The 13,278-nt window shown below is 55.6% G+C and overlaps 1 protein-coding gene across 1 annotated transcript in view; it reads right to left on the bottom strand.

Moving 5' to 3' along the window:
• Positions 1-2,115: 2,115 nt before the first annotated feature.
• Positions 2,116-13,278, bottom strand: part of LOC134020750 (ankyrin repeat and BTB/POZ domain-containing protein 3-B-like) — a 60,899-nt gene continuing 49,736 nt past the window's right edge. The window contains 11 exon segments of the mRNA XM_062460963.1: positions 2,116-2,725; positions 2,843-2,956; positions 4,780-4,848; positions 5,484-5,565; positions 6,299-6,401; positions 6,523-6,628; positions 7,034-7,212; positions 7,564-7,796; positions 9,032-9,167; positions 9,263-9,356; positions 10,473-10,574. Coding sequence (XP_062316947.1) covers positions 2,516-2,725; positions 2,843-2,956; positions 4,780-4,848; positions 5,484-5,565; positions 6,299-6,401; positions 6,523-6,628; positions 7,034-7,212; positions 7,564-7,796; positions 9,032-9,167; positions 9,263-9,356; positions 10,473-10,574 — 1,428 coding nt within the window. The 3' untranslated portion in view covers positions 2,116-2,515.

Genomic DNA, 13,278 nt, shown 5'->3' with positions numbered 1-13,278 from the left:
TCTTTCACTCAGTCACCCTCTCTCTCTCTCTCTCTCTCTCTCTCTCTCTCTCTCTCTCACTCACCCACTCTCTCTCTCTCACTCACTCACCCACTCTCTCTCTGTCTCTCTCTCACTCACCCACTCTCTCTGTCTCTCTCTCTCTCTCTCTCTCTCTCTCACCCACTCTCTATCTCTCTCTCTCTCCACCCGAAGGTCTTTCTCTCCATCAACCCTCCCTCTCTCTGCTTGGCTTCACTTCCAGAACACTGGGTGGCTTGTGTTCCCACTAAGTAAAGTGTCAACAACTGAAACATACAGCTGCCAAAGCTGCATCATTCATATCTAATACTGGGCCTGTAGCCTTGGGCACACTACCAGCGCTATGGAGAGCTCCAGGCTGGATCACTACTCACTGTCCTTCAGGTTCTTTGTTCTCAAGTCTTATGGTTTCCTGTTAGGCTGTTTACAATACCTCCACCTCCTCCTGCTCCCCCTCCTCCTCCTCCTCCTCCTCCTCACCTCCTCCTTCTCCCCTGAAAGCCTGCCTGGGAAAAAGGCTGGGAGAACTGGACCAGAGCGACACAGCAGAGAAGAATTTTCATAACCAGGTGAGAAAAACATGCAGAATATCACACCAAGGATTCATGAGGGACAAAGATTATTTGTTTAAATTAATCTTTATAGAGGAAACATACATGATGTCAAGTCTCACAGTATCGTCTACATGGTGTTACGTCTGGACACAGTCTCCTGCAGGCAGGCTCAGGGGAGGACATGTCCAAAAACTTTGCAGAGAAAAGACGAAACAAGTACTTTTTTTACACAACAAACAAATCCTGTTCAAGTTTAGCCTGCATAAGACTCCCAGAGCTGAATGAATTAAAAACATTTTATCTGTGTAATTTAAGTTCTCTTTGTACCACTATGCAGCTAAGCAGGAGTTTGGGCCTGTCATCTGGTCTCTCCTGTCTCTCCCGAACCAGAACCAGGATGCTGTTCTAGAACCAGAACCAGGATGCTGTTCTAGAACCAGAACCAGGATGCTGTTCTAGTTCCCCCAGATGCCCCCCCCCCCCCCCCCCCTGACCAGACCTCAGACCACCAGACCTCAGACCACCAGACCTCAGACCACCAGACCTCAGACCACCAGACCTCAGACTACACTCTACACACGCTGGCAGAGACATCTAGAGAAACTGAAAAACCCATATCAGTGTGACATGCTCTTAGCACATGGAACAGGGACATTTGTTTTTACAGATACATCATATTACCTATGCGAGTACTCAAGATGAGATATCTGTCGGTATTTACATTAACTTACAGGGGGAGTGCGAGGGGAACTCCATATTCACAATATTTACAACAGTTGCCACAGTGGACAAGGGACATGACTGACTGTATCCCATTAGGACCTAGATGGCAGCACAATATATAAATATGACGATGGTGAGACCAAGGAAATGTAACTGATTACTGCAGAACTATAAAGAGGTTTGTGTGTGCGTGTGTACATGTTGTGTGTGTGTGTGTGTGTGTGCATCCATTCCACTCTGCAGCAGAGGGCAGGTCTGCAGGCAGGTCTGCAGGCAGGTCTGGAGCAGAGGGCAGGTCTGCAGGCAGGTCTGCAGGCAGGTCTGCAGGCAGGTCTGCAGGCAGGTCTGGAGCAGAGGGCAGGTCTGGAGCAGAGAGCAGGTCTGCAGGCAGGTCTGGAGCAGAGGGCAGGTCTGGAGCAGAGGGCAGATCTGCAGGCAGGCTTCCCTCAACATTCTCCTCAGAACGTCACATCTGCAGCATCACATCTGTGCCATGACTAGTGTTGGCTTAAACCTCTATGGGACTCCACGCCACTCCACGCCACGCTGCAACAGCAAACAGCCCCACAACCCCGTGATCTACATCCCTGACCCTGCTGACACAGCCCCAGGGCTGCCCTGCTGACACAGCCCCAGGGCTGCCCTGCTGACACAGCCCCAGGGCTGCCCGGAGACACAGCCCCGGGGCTGCCCGGAGACACAGCCCCAGGGCTGCCCTGCTGACACAGCCCCAGGGCTGCCCGGAGACACAGCCCCGGGGCTGCCCGGAGACACAGCCCCAGGGCTGCCCGGAGACACAGCCCCAGGGCTGCCCTGCTGACACAGCCCCAGGGCTGCCCGGAGACACAGCCCCAGGGCTGCCCGGAGACACAGCCCCAGGGCTGCCCGGAGACACAGCCCCAGGGCTGCCCGGAGACACAGCCCCAGGGCTGCCCGGAGACACAGCCCCAGGGCTGCCCGGAGACACAGCCCCAGGGCTGCCCGGAGACACAGCCCCAGGGCTGCCCGGAGACACAGCCCCAGGGCTGCCCGGAGACACAGCCCCAGGGCTGCCCTGCTGACACACAACAGCAAGGATGACCGACGGGCACCAGGCGATGGGGCGAGGGAGCGATGAAAAGCTGTCCGGGTAGCAGGCGCTGATATGGGGGCGCAGGTGGAGGAGGGAGGGCTCAGAGCAGGCGCTGGTCTGGGGGCGCCGGCGGGGGAGGGAGGGCTCAGACCACAGAGCCCCTGGACGAGGACAGGTGGATGGACTGGATCCGGAGCGCCAGGGTCTTCTCCAGGTCCAGCAGCACGCTGGCTCCGGGGCTGTCCGGCGGCGTGTCGTACAGCAGCTGCTTGAAGGGCTCCAGCTCGATCAGCAGCACCATGTTCTTCAGGAAGTAGCCCTCCATGTAGGCCGCCAGCTCCGGCACGTCCAGAAACTGACCGGGAGAGAGGGAGCACGGCAGGTCAGAGCAGGGCCGCGGGCACACAAAGATACACTCACACACACACACACACACACTCACACACACACGCACACACACGCACACACACACCTTGGTGTGGTGGTAGATCTCCACGCAGGTGTCTGTGTTGATGTTCTTGGTGCAGATGATCTCACAGTGTCTCTGCAGCGCCTCAAGCTGGAAGAACTTAGCGGCCGACAGCAGCTGGAGAGACGGAGAAACATCTCAGGAGGAGGACACACCCTGGTCCTCCACCCCACTCCACCCTGGTCCTCCACCCTGGTCCTCCACCCCACTCCACCCTGGGCCTCCACCCTCCACTCCACCCTGGGCCTCCACCCCACTCCACCCTGGGCCTCCACCCTCCCTCCACTCCACCCTGGGCCTCCACCCTGGTCCTCCACCCCACTCCACCCTGGTCCTCCACCCTGGTCCTCCACCCCACTCCACCCTGGGCCTCCACCCTCCACTCCACCCTGGGCCTCCACCCCACTCCACCCTGGGCCTCCACCCTCCCTCCACTCCACCCTGGGCCTCCACCCTGGTCCTCCACCCCACTCCACCCTGGTCCTCCACCCTGGTCCTCCACCCCACTCCACCCTGGGCCTCCACCCTCCACTCCACCCTGGGCCTCCACCCCACTCCACCCTGGGCCTCCACCCTCCCTCCACTCCACCCTGGGCCTCCACCCCACTCCACTTTCCCTCCACTCCACCCTGGTCCTCCACCCCACTCCACCCTGGTCCTCCACCCTGGTCCTCCACCCCACTCCACCCTGGGCCTCCACCCTCCACTCCACCCTGGGCCTCCACCCCACTCCACCCTGGGCCTCCACCCTCCCTCCACTCCACCCTGGGCCTCCACCCTGGGCCTCCACCCTCCCTCCACTCCACCCTGGTCCTCCACCCCACTCCACCCTCCCTCCACTCCACCCTGGTCCTCCACCCCACTCCACCCTCCCTCCACTCCACCCTGGTCCTCCACCCTCCCTCCACCCTGGGCCTCCACCCTCCCTCCACTCCACCCTGGTCCTCCACCCTCCCTCCACCCTGGGCCTCCACCCTCCCTCCACTCCACCCTGGTCCTCCACCCTCCCTCCACCCTGGTCCTCCACCCCACTCCACCCTGGGCCTCCACCCTCCACTCCACCCTGGGCCTCCACCCCACTCCACCCTGGGCCTCCACCCTCCCTCCACTCCACCCTGGGCCTCCACCCTGGGCCTCCACCCTCCCTCCACTCCACCCTGGTCCTCCACCCCACTCCACCCTCCCTCCACTCCACCCTGGTCCTCCACCCCACTCCACCCTCCCTCCACTCCACCCTGGTCCTCCACCCTCCCTCCACCCTGGGCCTCCACCCTCCCTCCACTCCACCCTGGTCCTCCACCCTCCCTCCACCCTGGGCCTCCACCCTCCCTCCACTCCACCCTGGTCCTCCACCCTCCCTCCACCCTGGGCCTCCACCCTCCCTCCACTCCACCCTGGTCCTCCACCCTCCCTCCACCCTGGGCCTCCACCCTGGGCCTCCACCCTGGGCCTCCACCCTGGTCCTCCACCTCACTCCACCCTCCCTCCACTCCACCCTGGTCCTCCACCCCACTCCACCCTGGTCCTCCACCCTCCCTCCACCCTGGGCCTCCACCCTGGGCCTCCACCCTGGTCCTCCACCCCACTCCACCCTCCCTCCACTCCACCCTGGTCCTCCACCTCACTCCACCCTCCCTCCACTCCACCCTGGTCCTCCACCCCACTCCACCCTGGTCCTCCACCCTCCCTCCACCCTGGGCCTCCACCCTGGGCCTCCACCCTGGGCCTCCACCCTGGTCCTCCACCCCACTCCACCCTCCCTCCACTCCACCCTGGTCCTCCACCCCACTCCACCCTCCCTCCACTCCACCCTAGGCCTCCACCCTCCACCCTCCCTCCACCCCGGGCCTCCACTCCACCCCAATCCACCCCAACCCACCTCCCCACACCCTCCCGTGATGCTGGCCCCCTGGTCCGTGCTCTGCTGTCCAGTGACTCACCTCCATGACTTCAGTGTTCCTGATGTGCAGAGCATCTGTTCCTCCACAGTACAGGTACTGCATCACCAGCTGAAGTCAACAACACAGACACGTCAGCTACAACACACACACACAGCCCAGACACACAGCCCAGACACACACACACACACAGCCCAGACATACACACACTAGAGCCCGACCAATAAAGAATTGGCCGATATCAATACAAATATTTGGTGATTTAAAAATCCGATATTTTGATATATCGGCCGATATATATATATATTTTTTATAATAATCCAGAAACGCGTAACAAAACATAAACAGATTTCCCTAACAATTGCCCGACTCAGCTGGTTGTAGGGTTTGTGGCGTTCTAAACACGAATGTTGCAAACATGGACGTTGTAGAGGGCCCTCTGGTGGTCAAACTATGCAACGCCAACACTCATAGCATGGTTGAAGGGTGTTTCGTTTTCGTTTTTTAAAAATATTTATTTATCAGCCATTATAAATGCCGATACCGATAGTTTGGAAAATGCCTAATATCGGCCGATAATATCTGCCCGACGATAAATAGGTTGGGTTCTAAAACACACACACGCACAAACACACAGACAGCCAAGACACATCAGCTACAACACACACAGTCCAGACATATCAGCTACACCACACACACTCAGAGATGGTACCAGTTCAGATGAAAGACCCCCTGCTGACTCCTACCTGAAAGATGTTGTACTTGACGTGGCTGATCTCAATACATGTGTTCTCTGCTGCTGGCCTGTTTGCCAGGAGAGACTTAAACCTTTGGGAGGGATGGAGGGAGGGATGGAGGGACAAACAAACAAACAAAGAACATTTCATAAAAATGGATAGTAAAACTTAGATTCAGAATTTCATACACTTTACAATCTTTTGTATGAGTTGTCAAACCCTGCCACCCTCTACTAAACCCTGTAGTTTATTAATGTACATCCTATGTAACAGTACTGACAATGTAATCTGATAGTCTTCTCTATGAGGTGAAATTGCCTCGTGTCAAAAACACGTTTTATACTGAAGAATCAACCCCTCCTCCCGGCCTGCCTGTCTCCCCCAGGACTGACACCCCGCCTCATCACACTGACAGCCCTCTCAGGGGGCAGGGAACAGAGGAAATGACCTCCTAGATCAACACGGCTGGTACTGACAGACAGCTTGTCAACATGCAGCCCTTTGGGAATCAATCCAGTCCATCATCTAACACACACACACTGATGGGAACTCACAGTGGATGCTTCAGCATCAGGTGCTACATGCTGTGACTAATGACAAGCCTCTGAGTGTGAATGCTGGTGAAACTGTGTTGGAGATGGCCTGGACATGACATGAGTGACCCACTGATTCATTAAATAAATTGTGGTATATTCTGTCAGTCATACCAGTGGTGTGTGCGTGCGTGTGTATGTGTATATGTGCATGCATATGTGTGTGTGTGTGAGTGTGTGTGTGAGTGTGTGTGTGTGTGAGTGTGTGTGTGTGTATGTGTGTGTGCTGACCTGTTGGAGGCGGTGAACAGCAGGACTTTATGAGCGTAGAACGGCTTCCCTTCCACCAGGAACGTCACATCAGACATCTCTTTATTATTCAGGAAGTGGGGATCTGCCCACACACACACACAGGAAACAGAGAGACTAGCATCATCCCTCAGGAGATCCGTGTCTGACGGGTGATTACTGTGAGCAGTAGCAGTGTGTGTCCAGCAGGGGGCATGCTGCCTCACCCAGACGAGCAGACTGCTTCCTCTTGATGTCTCCCAGCTTGGGGATGGGGTACGGCCCGTAGCACTGGGTGAAGATGACGCTCAGCTGCTGACTGATCACCTCGTTCTGGAGGGAGAACCACGTCACCATGACATCCTCAGCGTCATCACCCCGGTCACCATGACAACCTCAGGATCACCTCCCCGGCATCGCCCCGGGAGACAACAGCAAGACCTCTACCCCCCCCCCTCCGTCCCTCCGTCCCTGAAGTACCCTGACCAGCTGTAGCTAGGCCCATTAAACAGGCATTAGGAGTTAAGTGTCCCATTAAAAATAATGCAGCACTGTGACGGGTGATAAAGACAGCCATGCATCTTAACTGTGTTTTGTTATGTTACACTAGAGGATCACTGAGCTGTCATGGCTGTCTGTCTGCCTGCCTGTCTGTATGCCTGTGTGTGTGTGTGTGTGTGTGTGTGTGTGTGTGTGTGTGTGTGTATGTATGTGTGTGTGTGTGTGTGTCCTGCTCACCTTGCTGGCTCGGAGGATCTGGAACATGAGGGGCAGACCGTGTGTGATGATCTCCTCTGTGTACTCGTCCTCCTGGATGCAGCTGAACTCCTTCAGCAGACCCTGGATCAGCGGGCGGCGCTGCTGCAGGAAGCAGCTACGCAGAGACTCCAGCCAGGTGTGCAGTGTCCAGGGAACACCTGGGAGAGTACACACACACACACACACACACACACACACACACACACACACACACACACACACACACACACACACACAGACAGACACACACACACACACAGACACGCACAGACACGCACACACAGACACACACACACAGACACACACACACATGTAGACACACACACACAGACATATTACATTATATGTAATTCCTCGATGATAACTAAGATCACACTCACAGCTACATGACTCTGTCCAGTCCTGATAATGGCTGTGGTCTGGCACTGTACCCAGAACCCAAAATACAAGACCAGGACCAGGACCAGGACCAGGGCCAGGACCAAGACATCTCCAGGCGTGTGACTGACCGAGGCTGCGCAGGTCGAGGGTGATGTCGACGTGGCCGTGCTCTGTGCTGTGGTACATGGCCTCCCTCAGGGCCTTCAGCCTGGTCTTGCCGCTCCGCAGAAGCTCCAGCTGGGAGGGGCTTCTCTCTGCCAGCTCCGAGCCCTCCGCCAGCATCTCCTCCAGGGACAGCACCTCCGCCTTCCCCCCTGCCTCCACCGCCTCCACCTGGGACACCAGCTTCCGGAACACGTTCCTTCAGAGGCCGGACGACAGGAACGTCAACAAAACAGGAGCTGGAAAACGTGGGATGTTTTATGTGTGACCAGATGTCCCTCAAGGAGAGATGGACCTGGCTCCTCTGGTCCCACACCTTCAGGTGCTACTGCTAGGGGTTTAGAGGTTTTAGAGTGAAGGTTAGATTCAGAATGACAGAATGACAAGATTAGGGTTAAGGTTAGAGATTACACAATTGTATGTGTGCATACGTGTGTGTGAGTCTGAGGGTCCTATTTTAACGATCTGAAACACAAGTATCAAATGCGAAACGCAAGTAACTTTGTGGGCGGGACTCCGGCGCTGTTGCTATTATACCGGCGGGATAAATGACTTTGCGCCTGGCGCAAATATAAAATGGGTTGGTCTGAAGTAGCTACATTACTCATAGGTGTGGTTTGGGCGTAACGTGCAATAAACCATCAGAGCGTCATCTCACATTTCCTTTAAGAGCAGGCGTACTTGTTCAATGGCGGATTGCTATTATAACGGCGGATTTGCCAGGCGCACGCCAGGAGCGGTTCACAGCCGAGGAGACCGACGTTCTCGTCAGGGCCGTAACAGATAGAGAAGTGACATTGTGTGGGGATGGGAGAAGAAACCCACCCAAATTAGCTTTGGTTAAACAGGCGTGGGAGGAAATTGCCACAATTATTACAAATCAAATTCACATACATAGAGACTTCTCATGAAAAGCTTTTTAATCATTGACATGAAAGAAATGTAACACAGCCATACAATAAATCAAAACAATGTAACATAGCTTCGCAGGAAGAAGACCCTGGCCTCGCCAGCAGTGCGCACGGGCCAACCATGCGCCCTTAAAATAGCATCTGAATAACGTGCCACTGACTTTAGACATTTTCCTGGTCTATGGCGGAATTGTTTTTCTGAAACTGCAAAATATCACCAGGGAATGTTTGCGCCGGAACACGCTTCCTCTTTTCTCTGAACCGCCCCGGGAGCGCAAGGTCATTCTCTAATTTACCGACGTGCGTCTGTGGAGGGAAAAGTCCGCTGTGCGTCGGGTGCGAAATAGGAATGATGCACAAAGTCAATTGCGCTGGGTGCAAGATAGGACCCTGTGTGTGTGAGCATGTGTGTGAGTGTGTGTGTGAGTGTGTGTGTGAGCATGTGTGTGAGTGTGTGTGTGAGCATGTGTGTGAGTGTGTGTGTGAGCATGTGTGTGAGCATGTGTGTGTGTGTGTGTGTTACCTGTGTCCGTGAGCAGCTGCCAGGCTGTATGAGTTCATGTCTCCCTGCAGGGCGGTGGAGATGCCGTTCCGGTATGTGGTGCCCAGCAGGGGGTCGGCCCCCCGCTCCAACAGCAGACTCACCAGCTCAAAGTTACCTGGGGGGAGTCAGGACACAGTTACAGCAGGGCTGGGTGGAGACACCGTTACAGCCAGTGTGTGTGTGTTTATGTGTGTTTATGTGTGTGTGTACCTGCAGCAGAAGCCAGTTGTAGGGGGGTCTCAGTGTAGTTGTCCATCCCATCCTGTAGAGAGCCCTCCACACTGGCCCTGGCGTCCAGGAGCAGCTGGGGGGGGGGGCAGAGGACAGGGGGGGGCAGGGGACAGGGGACAGCAGAGGAGAGATGGGGGGGTATGGGGGGAGCAGAAAAGAGGTGGGGGGGTATGGGGGGGCAGAGGAGAGATGGGGGGGTATGAGGGTATGGGGGGAGCAGAAAAGAGGTGGGGGGGTATGGGGGGGGCAGAGGAGAGATGGGGGGGTATGGGGGTATGGGGGGGGGCAGAGGAGAGATGGGGGGGTATGGGGGGGCAGAGGAGAGATGGGGGGGTATGAGGGTATGGGGGGGAAGAGGAGAGATGGGGGGGTATGGGGGGGCAGAGGAGAGATGGGGGGTATGAGGGTATGGGGGGAGCAGAGGAGAGATGGGGGGTATGAGGGTATGGGGGGAGCAGAGGAGAGATGGGGGGGTATGGGGGGGCAGAGGAGAGATGGGGGGTATGAGGGTATGTGGGGGAAGAGGAGAGATGGGGGGGTATGGGGGGGCAGAGGAGAGATGGGGGGTATGGGGGGGCAGAGGAGAGATGGGGGGTATGGGGGGGCAGAGGAGAGATGGGGGGTATGGGGGGGGCAGAGGAGAGATGGGGGGTATGGGGGGGCAGAGGAGAGATGGGGGGTATGGGGGGGCAGAGGAGAGATGGGGGGTATGGGGGGAGCAGAAAAGAGGTAGGGGGTGGAGGGTTAAGTTGAGGTTGAGTCAGGGTGCAAGACCATTACATTTTATTTCACCATTCAGTGGAAAAATCCTTGTAAATGAGCTGGGTTAGTTAGTAATGAGGACGAGACTGTTTCCACATCAGCCGCTGTGCCTCATCTCCTCTTTAATGCTTATCGACTAGGAGGGAGCCGGGGGCGGAGCTATAGGATTTATCCAAAATAAGCCGTTCCGGGAAAAAACACTCCACAATCTATTGTTCCCGTTTCAGAAGTGCTTCCCAGCCCCCGCAGCATGGGCTGACAAGCAGGACGTTCGATAATGACACAAACGAAAACAGGAGAAAACAGATTCCCCACGGTCACCGTCATCAGACGGAGCGGTGAGGAAGACGAGGATGAGGATGGCGATCACAGTGATGACATGAGGATGGGGGCGTGAGGCAGTGGAGACAAAAGCAGGGGTGTCTACCTGGACGACAGGAATGTGTCCCTGCAGCACAGCGAACGTGATGGCCGTTCCCTGCCTGGTCTCGGGGAACACTGAGGGGTGTCTGTGCCCTGAGTTAGGCACCTGGGGAGGCAGGATGGGAGGGTGGAAGAGGAGGGGAGGAAGGGGGGTGGAGGAGAGGTGGTGGGGGAGGAGAGATAAAGCCATTAACATCACTAGTCCGCAGAACTGAGGCACACACAACAAGCAGCCATGGAGGAAATGGTTTGGGGGAGTGGGGGGGGGGGGGTGAGGGGGGAGTCGGGGGGACAGCCTTGTGGATCAGGAGCCACCATGAACGATGCTAAATGTTCCAGGATGTGACAATTACACTCCTGCAGTCAGGAACAAGTGAGACGCTATAAATTGTGACCATCTTACTGACACAACTGCCCATGTGCATGGCCCAGCGATGGGGGGGGGGGGGTGACTGGGGGGCAGTTAAGGAATCTGCCTCTGTAGGCAGTTGACTGAGTGAGGGGCTCAGGGAGGACATCCTTTAACTGTGATTGATTCCTAATGAACAAGATTGATCTGTTCCTGCCCTGATTACACCTCAGTCTGTCTCTCTCTCTCCTGGCCTGTCTGACTCCACATCTCTCCTGGCCTGTCTGTCTCTCTCTCCTAGTCTCTCTGACTCTGTCTCTCTCTCCTAGTCTCTCTGACTCTGTCTCTCTCTCCTGGTCTCTCTGACTCTGTCTCTCTCTCCTGGTCTCTCTGACTCTGTCTCTCTCTCCTGGTCTCTCTGACTCTGTCTCTCCTAGTCTCTCTGACTCTGTCTCTCTCTCCTGGTCTCTCTGACTCTGTCTCTCTCTCCTGGTCTCTCTGACTCTGTTTCTCTCTCCTGGTCTCTCTGACTCTGTCTCTCTCTCCTGGTCTCTCTGACTCTGTCTCTCTCTCCTGGTCTCTCTGACTCTGTCTCTCTCTCCTGGTCTCTCTGACTCTGTTTCTCTCTCCTGGTCTCTCTGACTCTGTCTCTCTCTCCTGGTCTCTCTGACTCTGTCTCTCTCTCCTGGTCTCTCTGACTCTGTTTCTCTCTCCTGGTCTCTCTGACTCTGTCTCTCTCTCCTGGTCTCTCTGACTCTGTCTCTCTCTCCTGGTCTCTCTGACTCTGTCTCTCTCTCCTGGTCTCTCTGACTCTGTTTCTCTCTCCTGGTCTCTTTGACTCTGTCTCTCTCTCCTGGTCTCTCTGACTCTGTCTCTCTCTCCTGGTCTCTCTGACTCTGTTTCTCTCTCCTGGTCTCTCTGACTCTGTCTCTCTCTCCTGGTCTCTCTGACTCTGTCTCTCTCTCCTGGTCTCTCTGACTCTGTCTCTCTCTCCTGGTCTCTCTGACTCTGTCTCTCTCTCCTGGTCTCTCTGACTCTGTCTCTCTCTCCTGGTCTCTCTGACTCTGTTTCTCTCTCCTGGTCTCTCTGACTCTGTCTCTCTCTCCTGGTCTCTCTGACTCTGTCTCTCTCTCCTGGTCTCTCTGACTCTGTCTCTCTCTCCTGGTCTCTCTGACTCTGTCTCTCTCTCCTGGTCTCTCTGACTCTCTCCCTAGCCTGCCCAAGCCGTACAGTGCTGGCCGAATGAAGTGATGCATGGTTGTGCGAGCTGCCACATGACCAGAACACTAGGGCTCCTCCCCTCCCCTCTCAGTGAGCCCCAGGCACAACACAACACTCACTCAGATTCCCTCTGAGGACACCACCCTGGGCCACATCGCAGCAGACACTAACAATGACTCCATGTCTGCTCTGGTAAGAAAAGATGAGCTTTAGGGACGTGCCGGAGGCAGCCCCCAGGACCCTGGAGCTCGGTCAAGCATATCACAAGTTGTTTTCAATTAATCCTTAACCGGGTGAATAATTCCACCATTAAAATAGTTACGGCCTAGTAGCTTGAAACAGTTAACAGGCGACACACCAAGGGGAGGAGCCTATAGTGCTGTGCATGCTCAGTCTGACACAACTTCTAGACTCCTTGAAGAAGCTCTTCAGATCGTCCCCGCAGCTCACCCGGGTAAAGTGCACACCACATGAGCCAAGGCATTACTGCAGCGGACTGGGTTCGAATCCGACCTGGGCCCTTTGCTGCATGTCTTCGGTTCTCTCTTCCTGTCCAATATAGTGTGATAAAGAAGGGCTCTTCCCCAGGAGTCTGATGTGTGAACTGTGACACGGCAGCTGATGGGATGAATAACCACGTGCTCAGGAGGGAGCCCCCCTCCCAGCCCCCCCAGCCTATCCTAGTGCCACTGGAGGTGTCCAGACGTTCTTCACAGCCCTCAGGGAACATGTATCTAACTAGGACCTCAGGGAACATGTATCTAACTAGGACCTCAGGGAACATGTATCTAACTAGGACCTCAGGGAACATGTATCTAACTAGGACCTCAGGGAACATGTATCTAACTAGGACCTCAGGGAACATGTATCTAACTAGGACCTCAGGGAACATGTATCTAACTAGGACCTCAGGGAACATGTATCTAACTAGGACCTCAGGGAACATGTATCTAACTAGGACCTCAGGGAACATGTATCTAACTAGGACCTCAGGGAACATGTATCTAACTAGGACCTCAGGGAACATGTATCTAACTAGGACCTCAGGGAACATGTATCTAACTAGGACCTCAGGGAACATGTATCTAACTAGGACCTCAGGGAACATGTATCTAACTAGGACCTCAGGGAACATGTATCTAACTAGGACCTCAGGGAACATGTATCTAACTAGGACCTCAGGGAACATGTATCTAACTAGGACCTCAGGGAACATGTATCTAACTAGGACCTCAGGGAA

The sequence above is a fragment of the Osmerus eperlanus genome, chromosome 5 (assembly GCF_963692335.1).
Source record: "Osmerus eperlanus chromosome 5, fOsmEpe2.1, whole genome shotgun sequence".
In the NCBI taxonomy this organism is placed as follows: domain Eukaryota; kingdom Metazoa; phylum Chordata; class Actinopteri; order Osmeriformes; family Osmeridae; genus Osmerus; species Osmerus eperlanus.
Note: the sequence above shows the minus strand (reverse complement) of the source record. Positions and strands in the feature narration are given on the sequence as shown.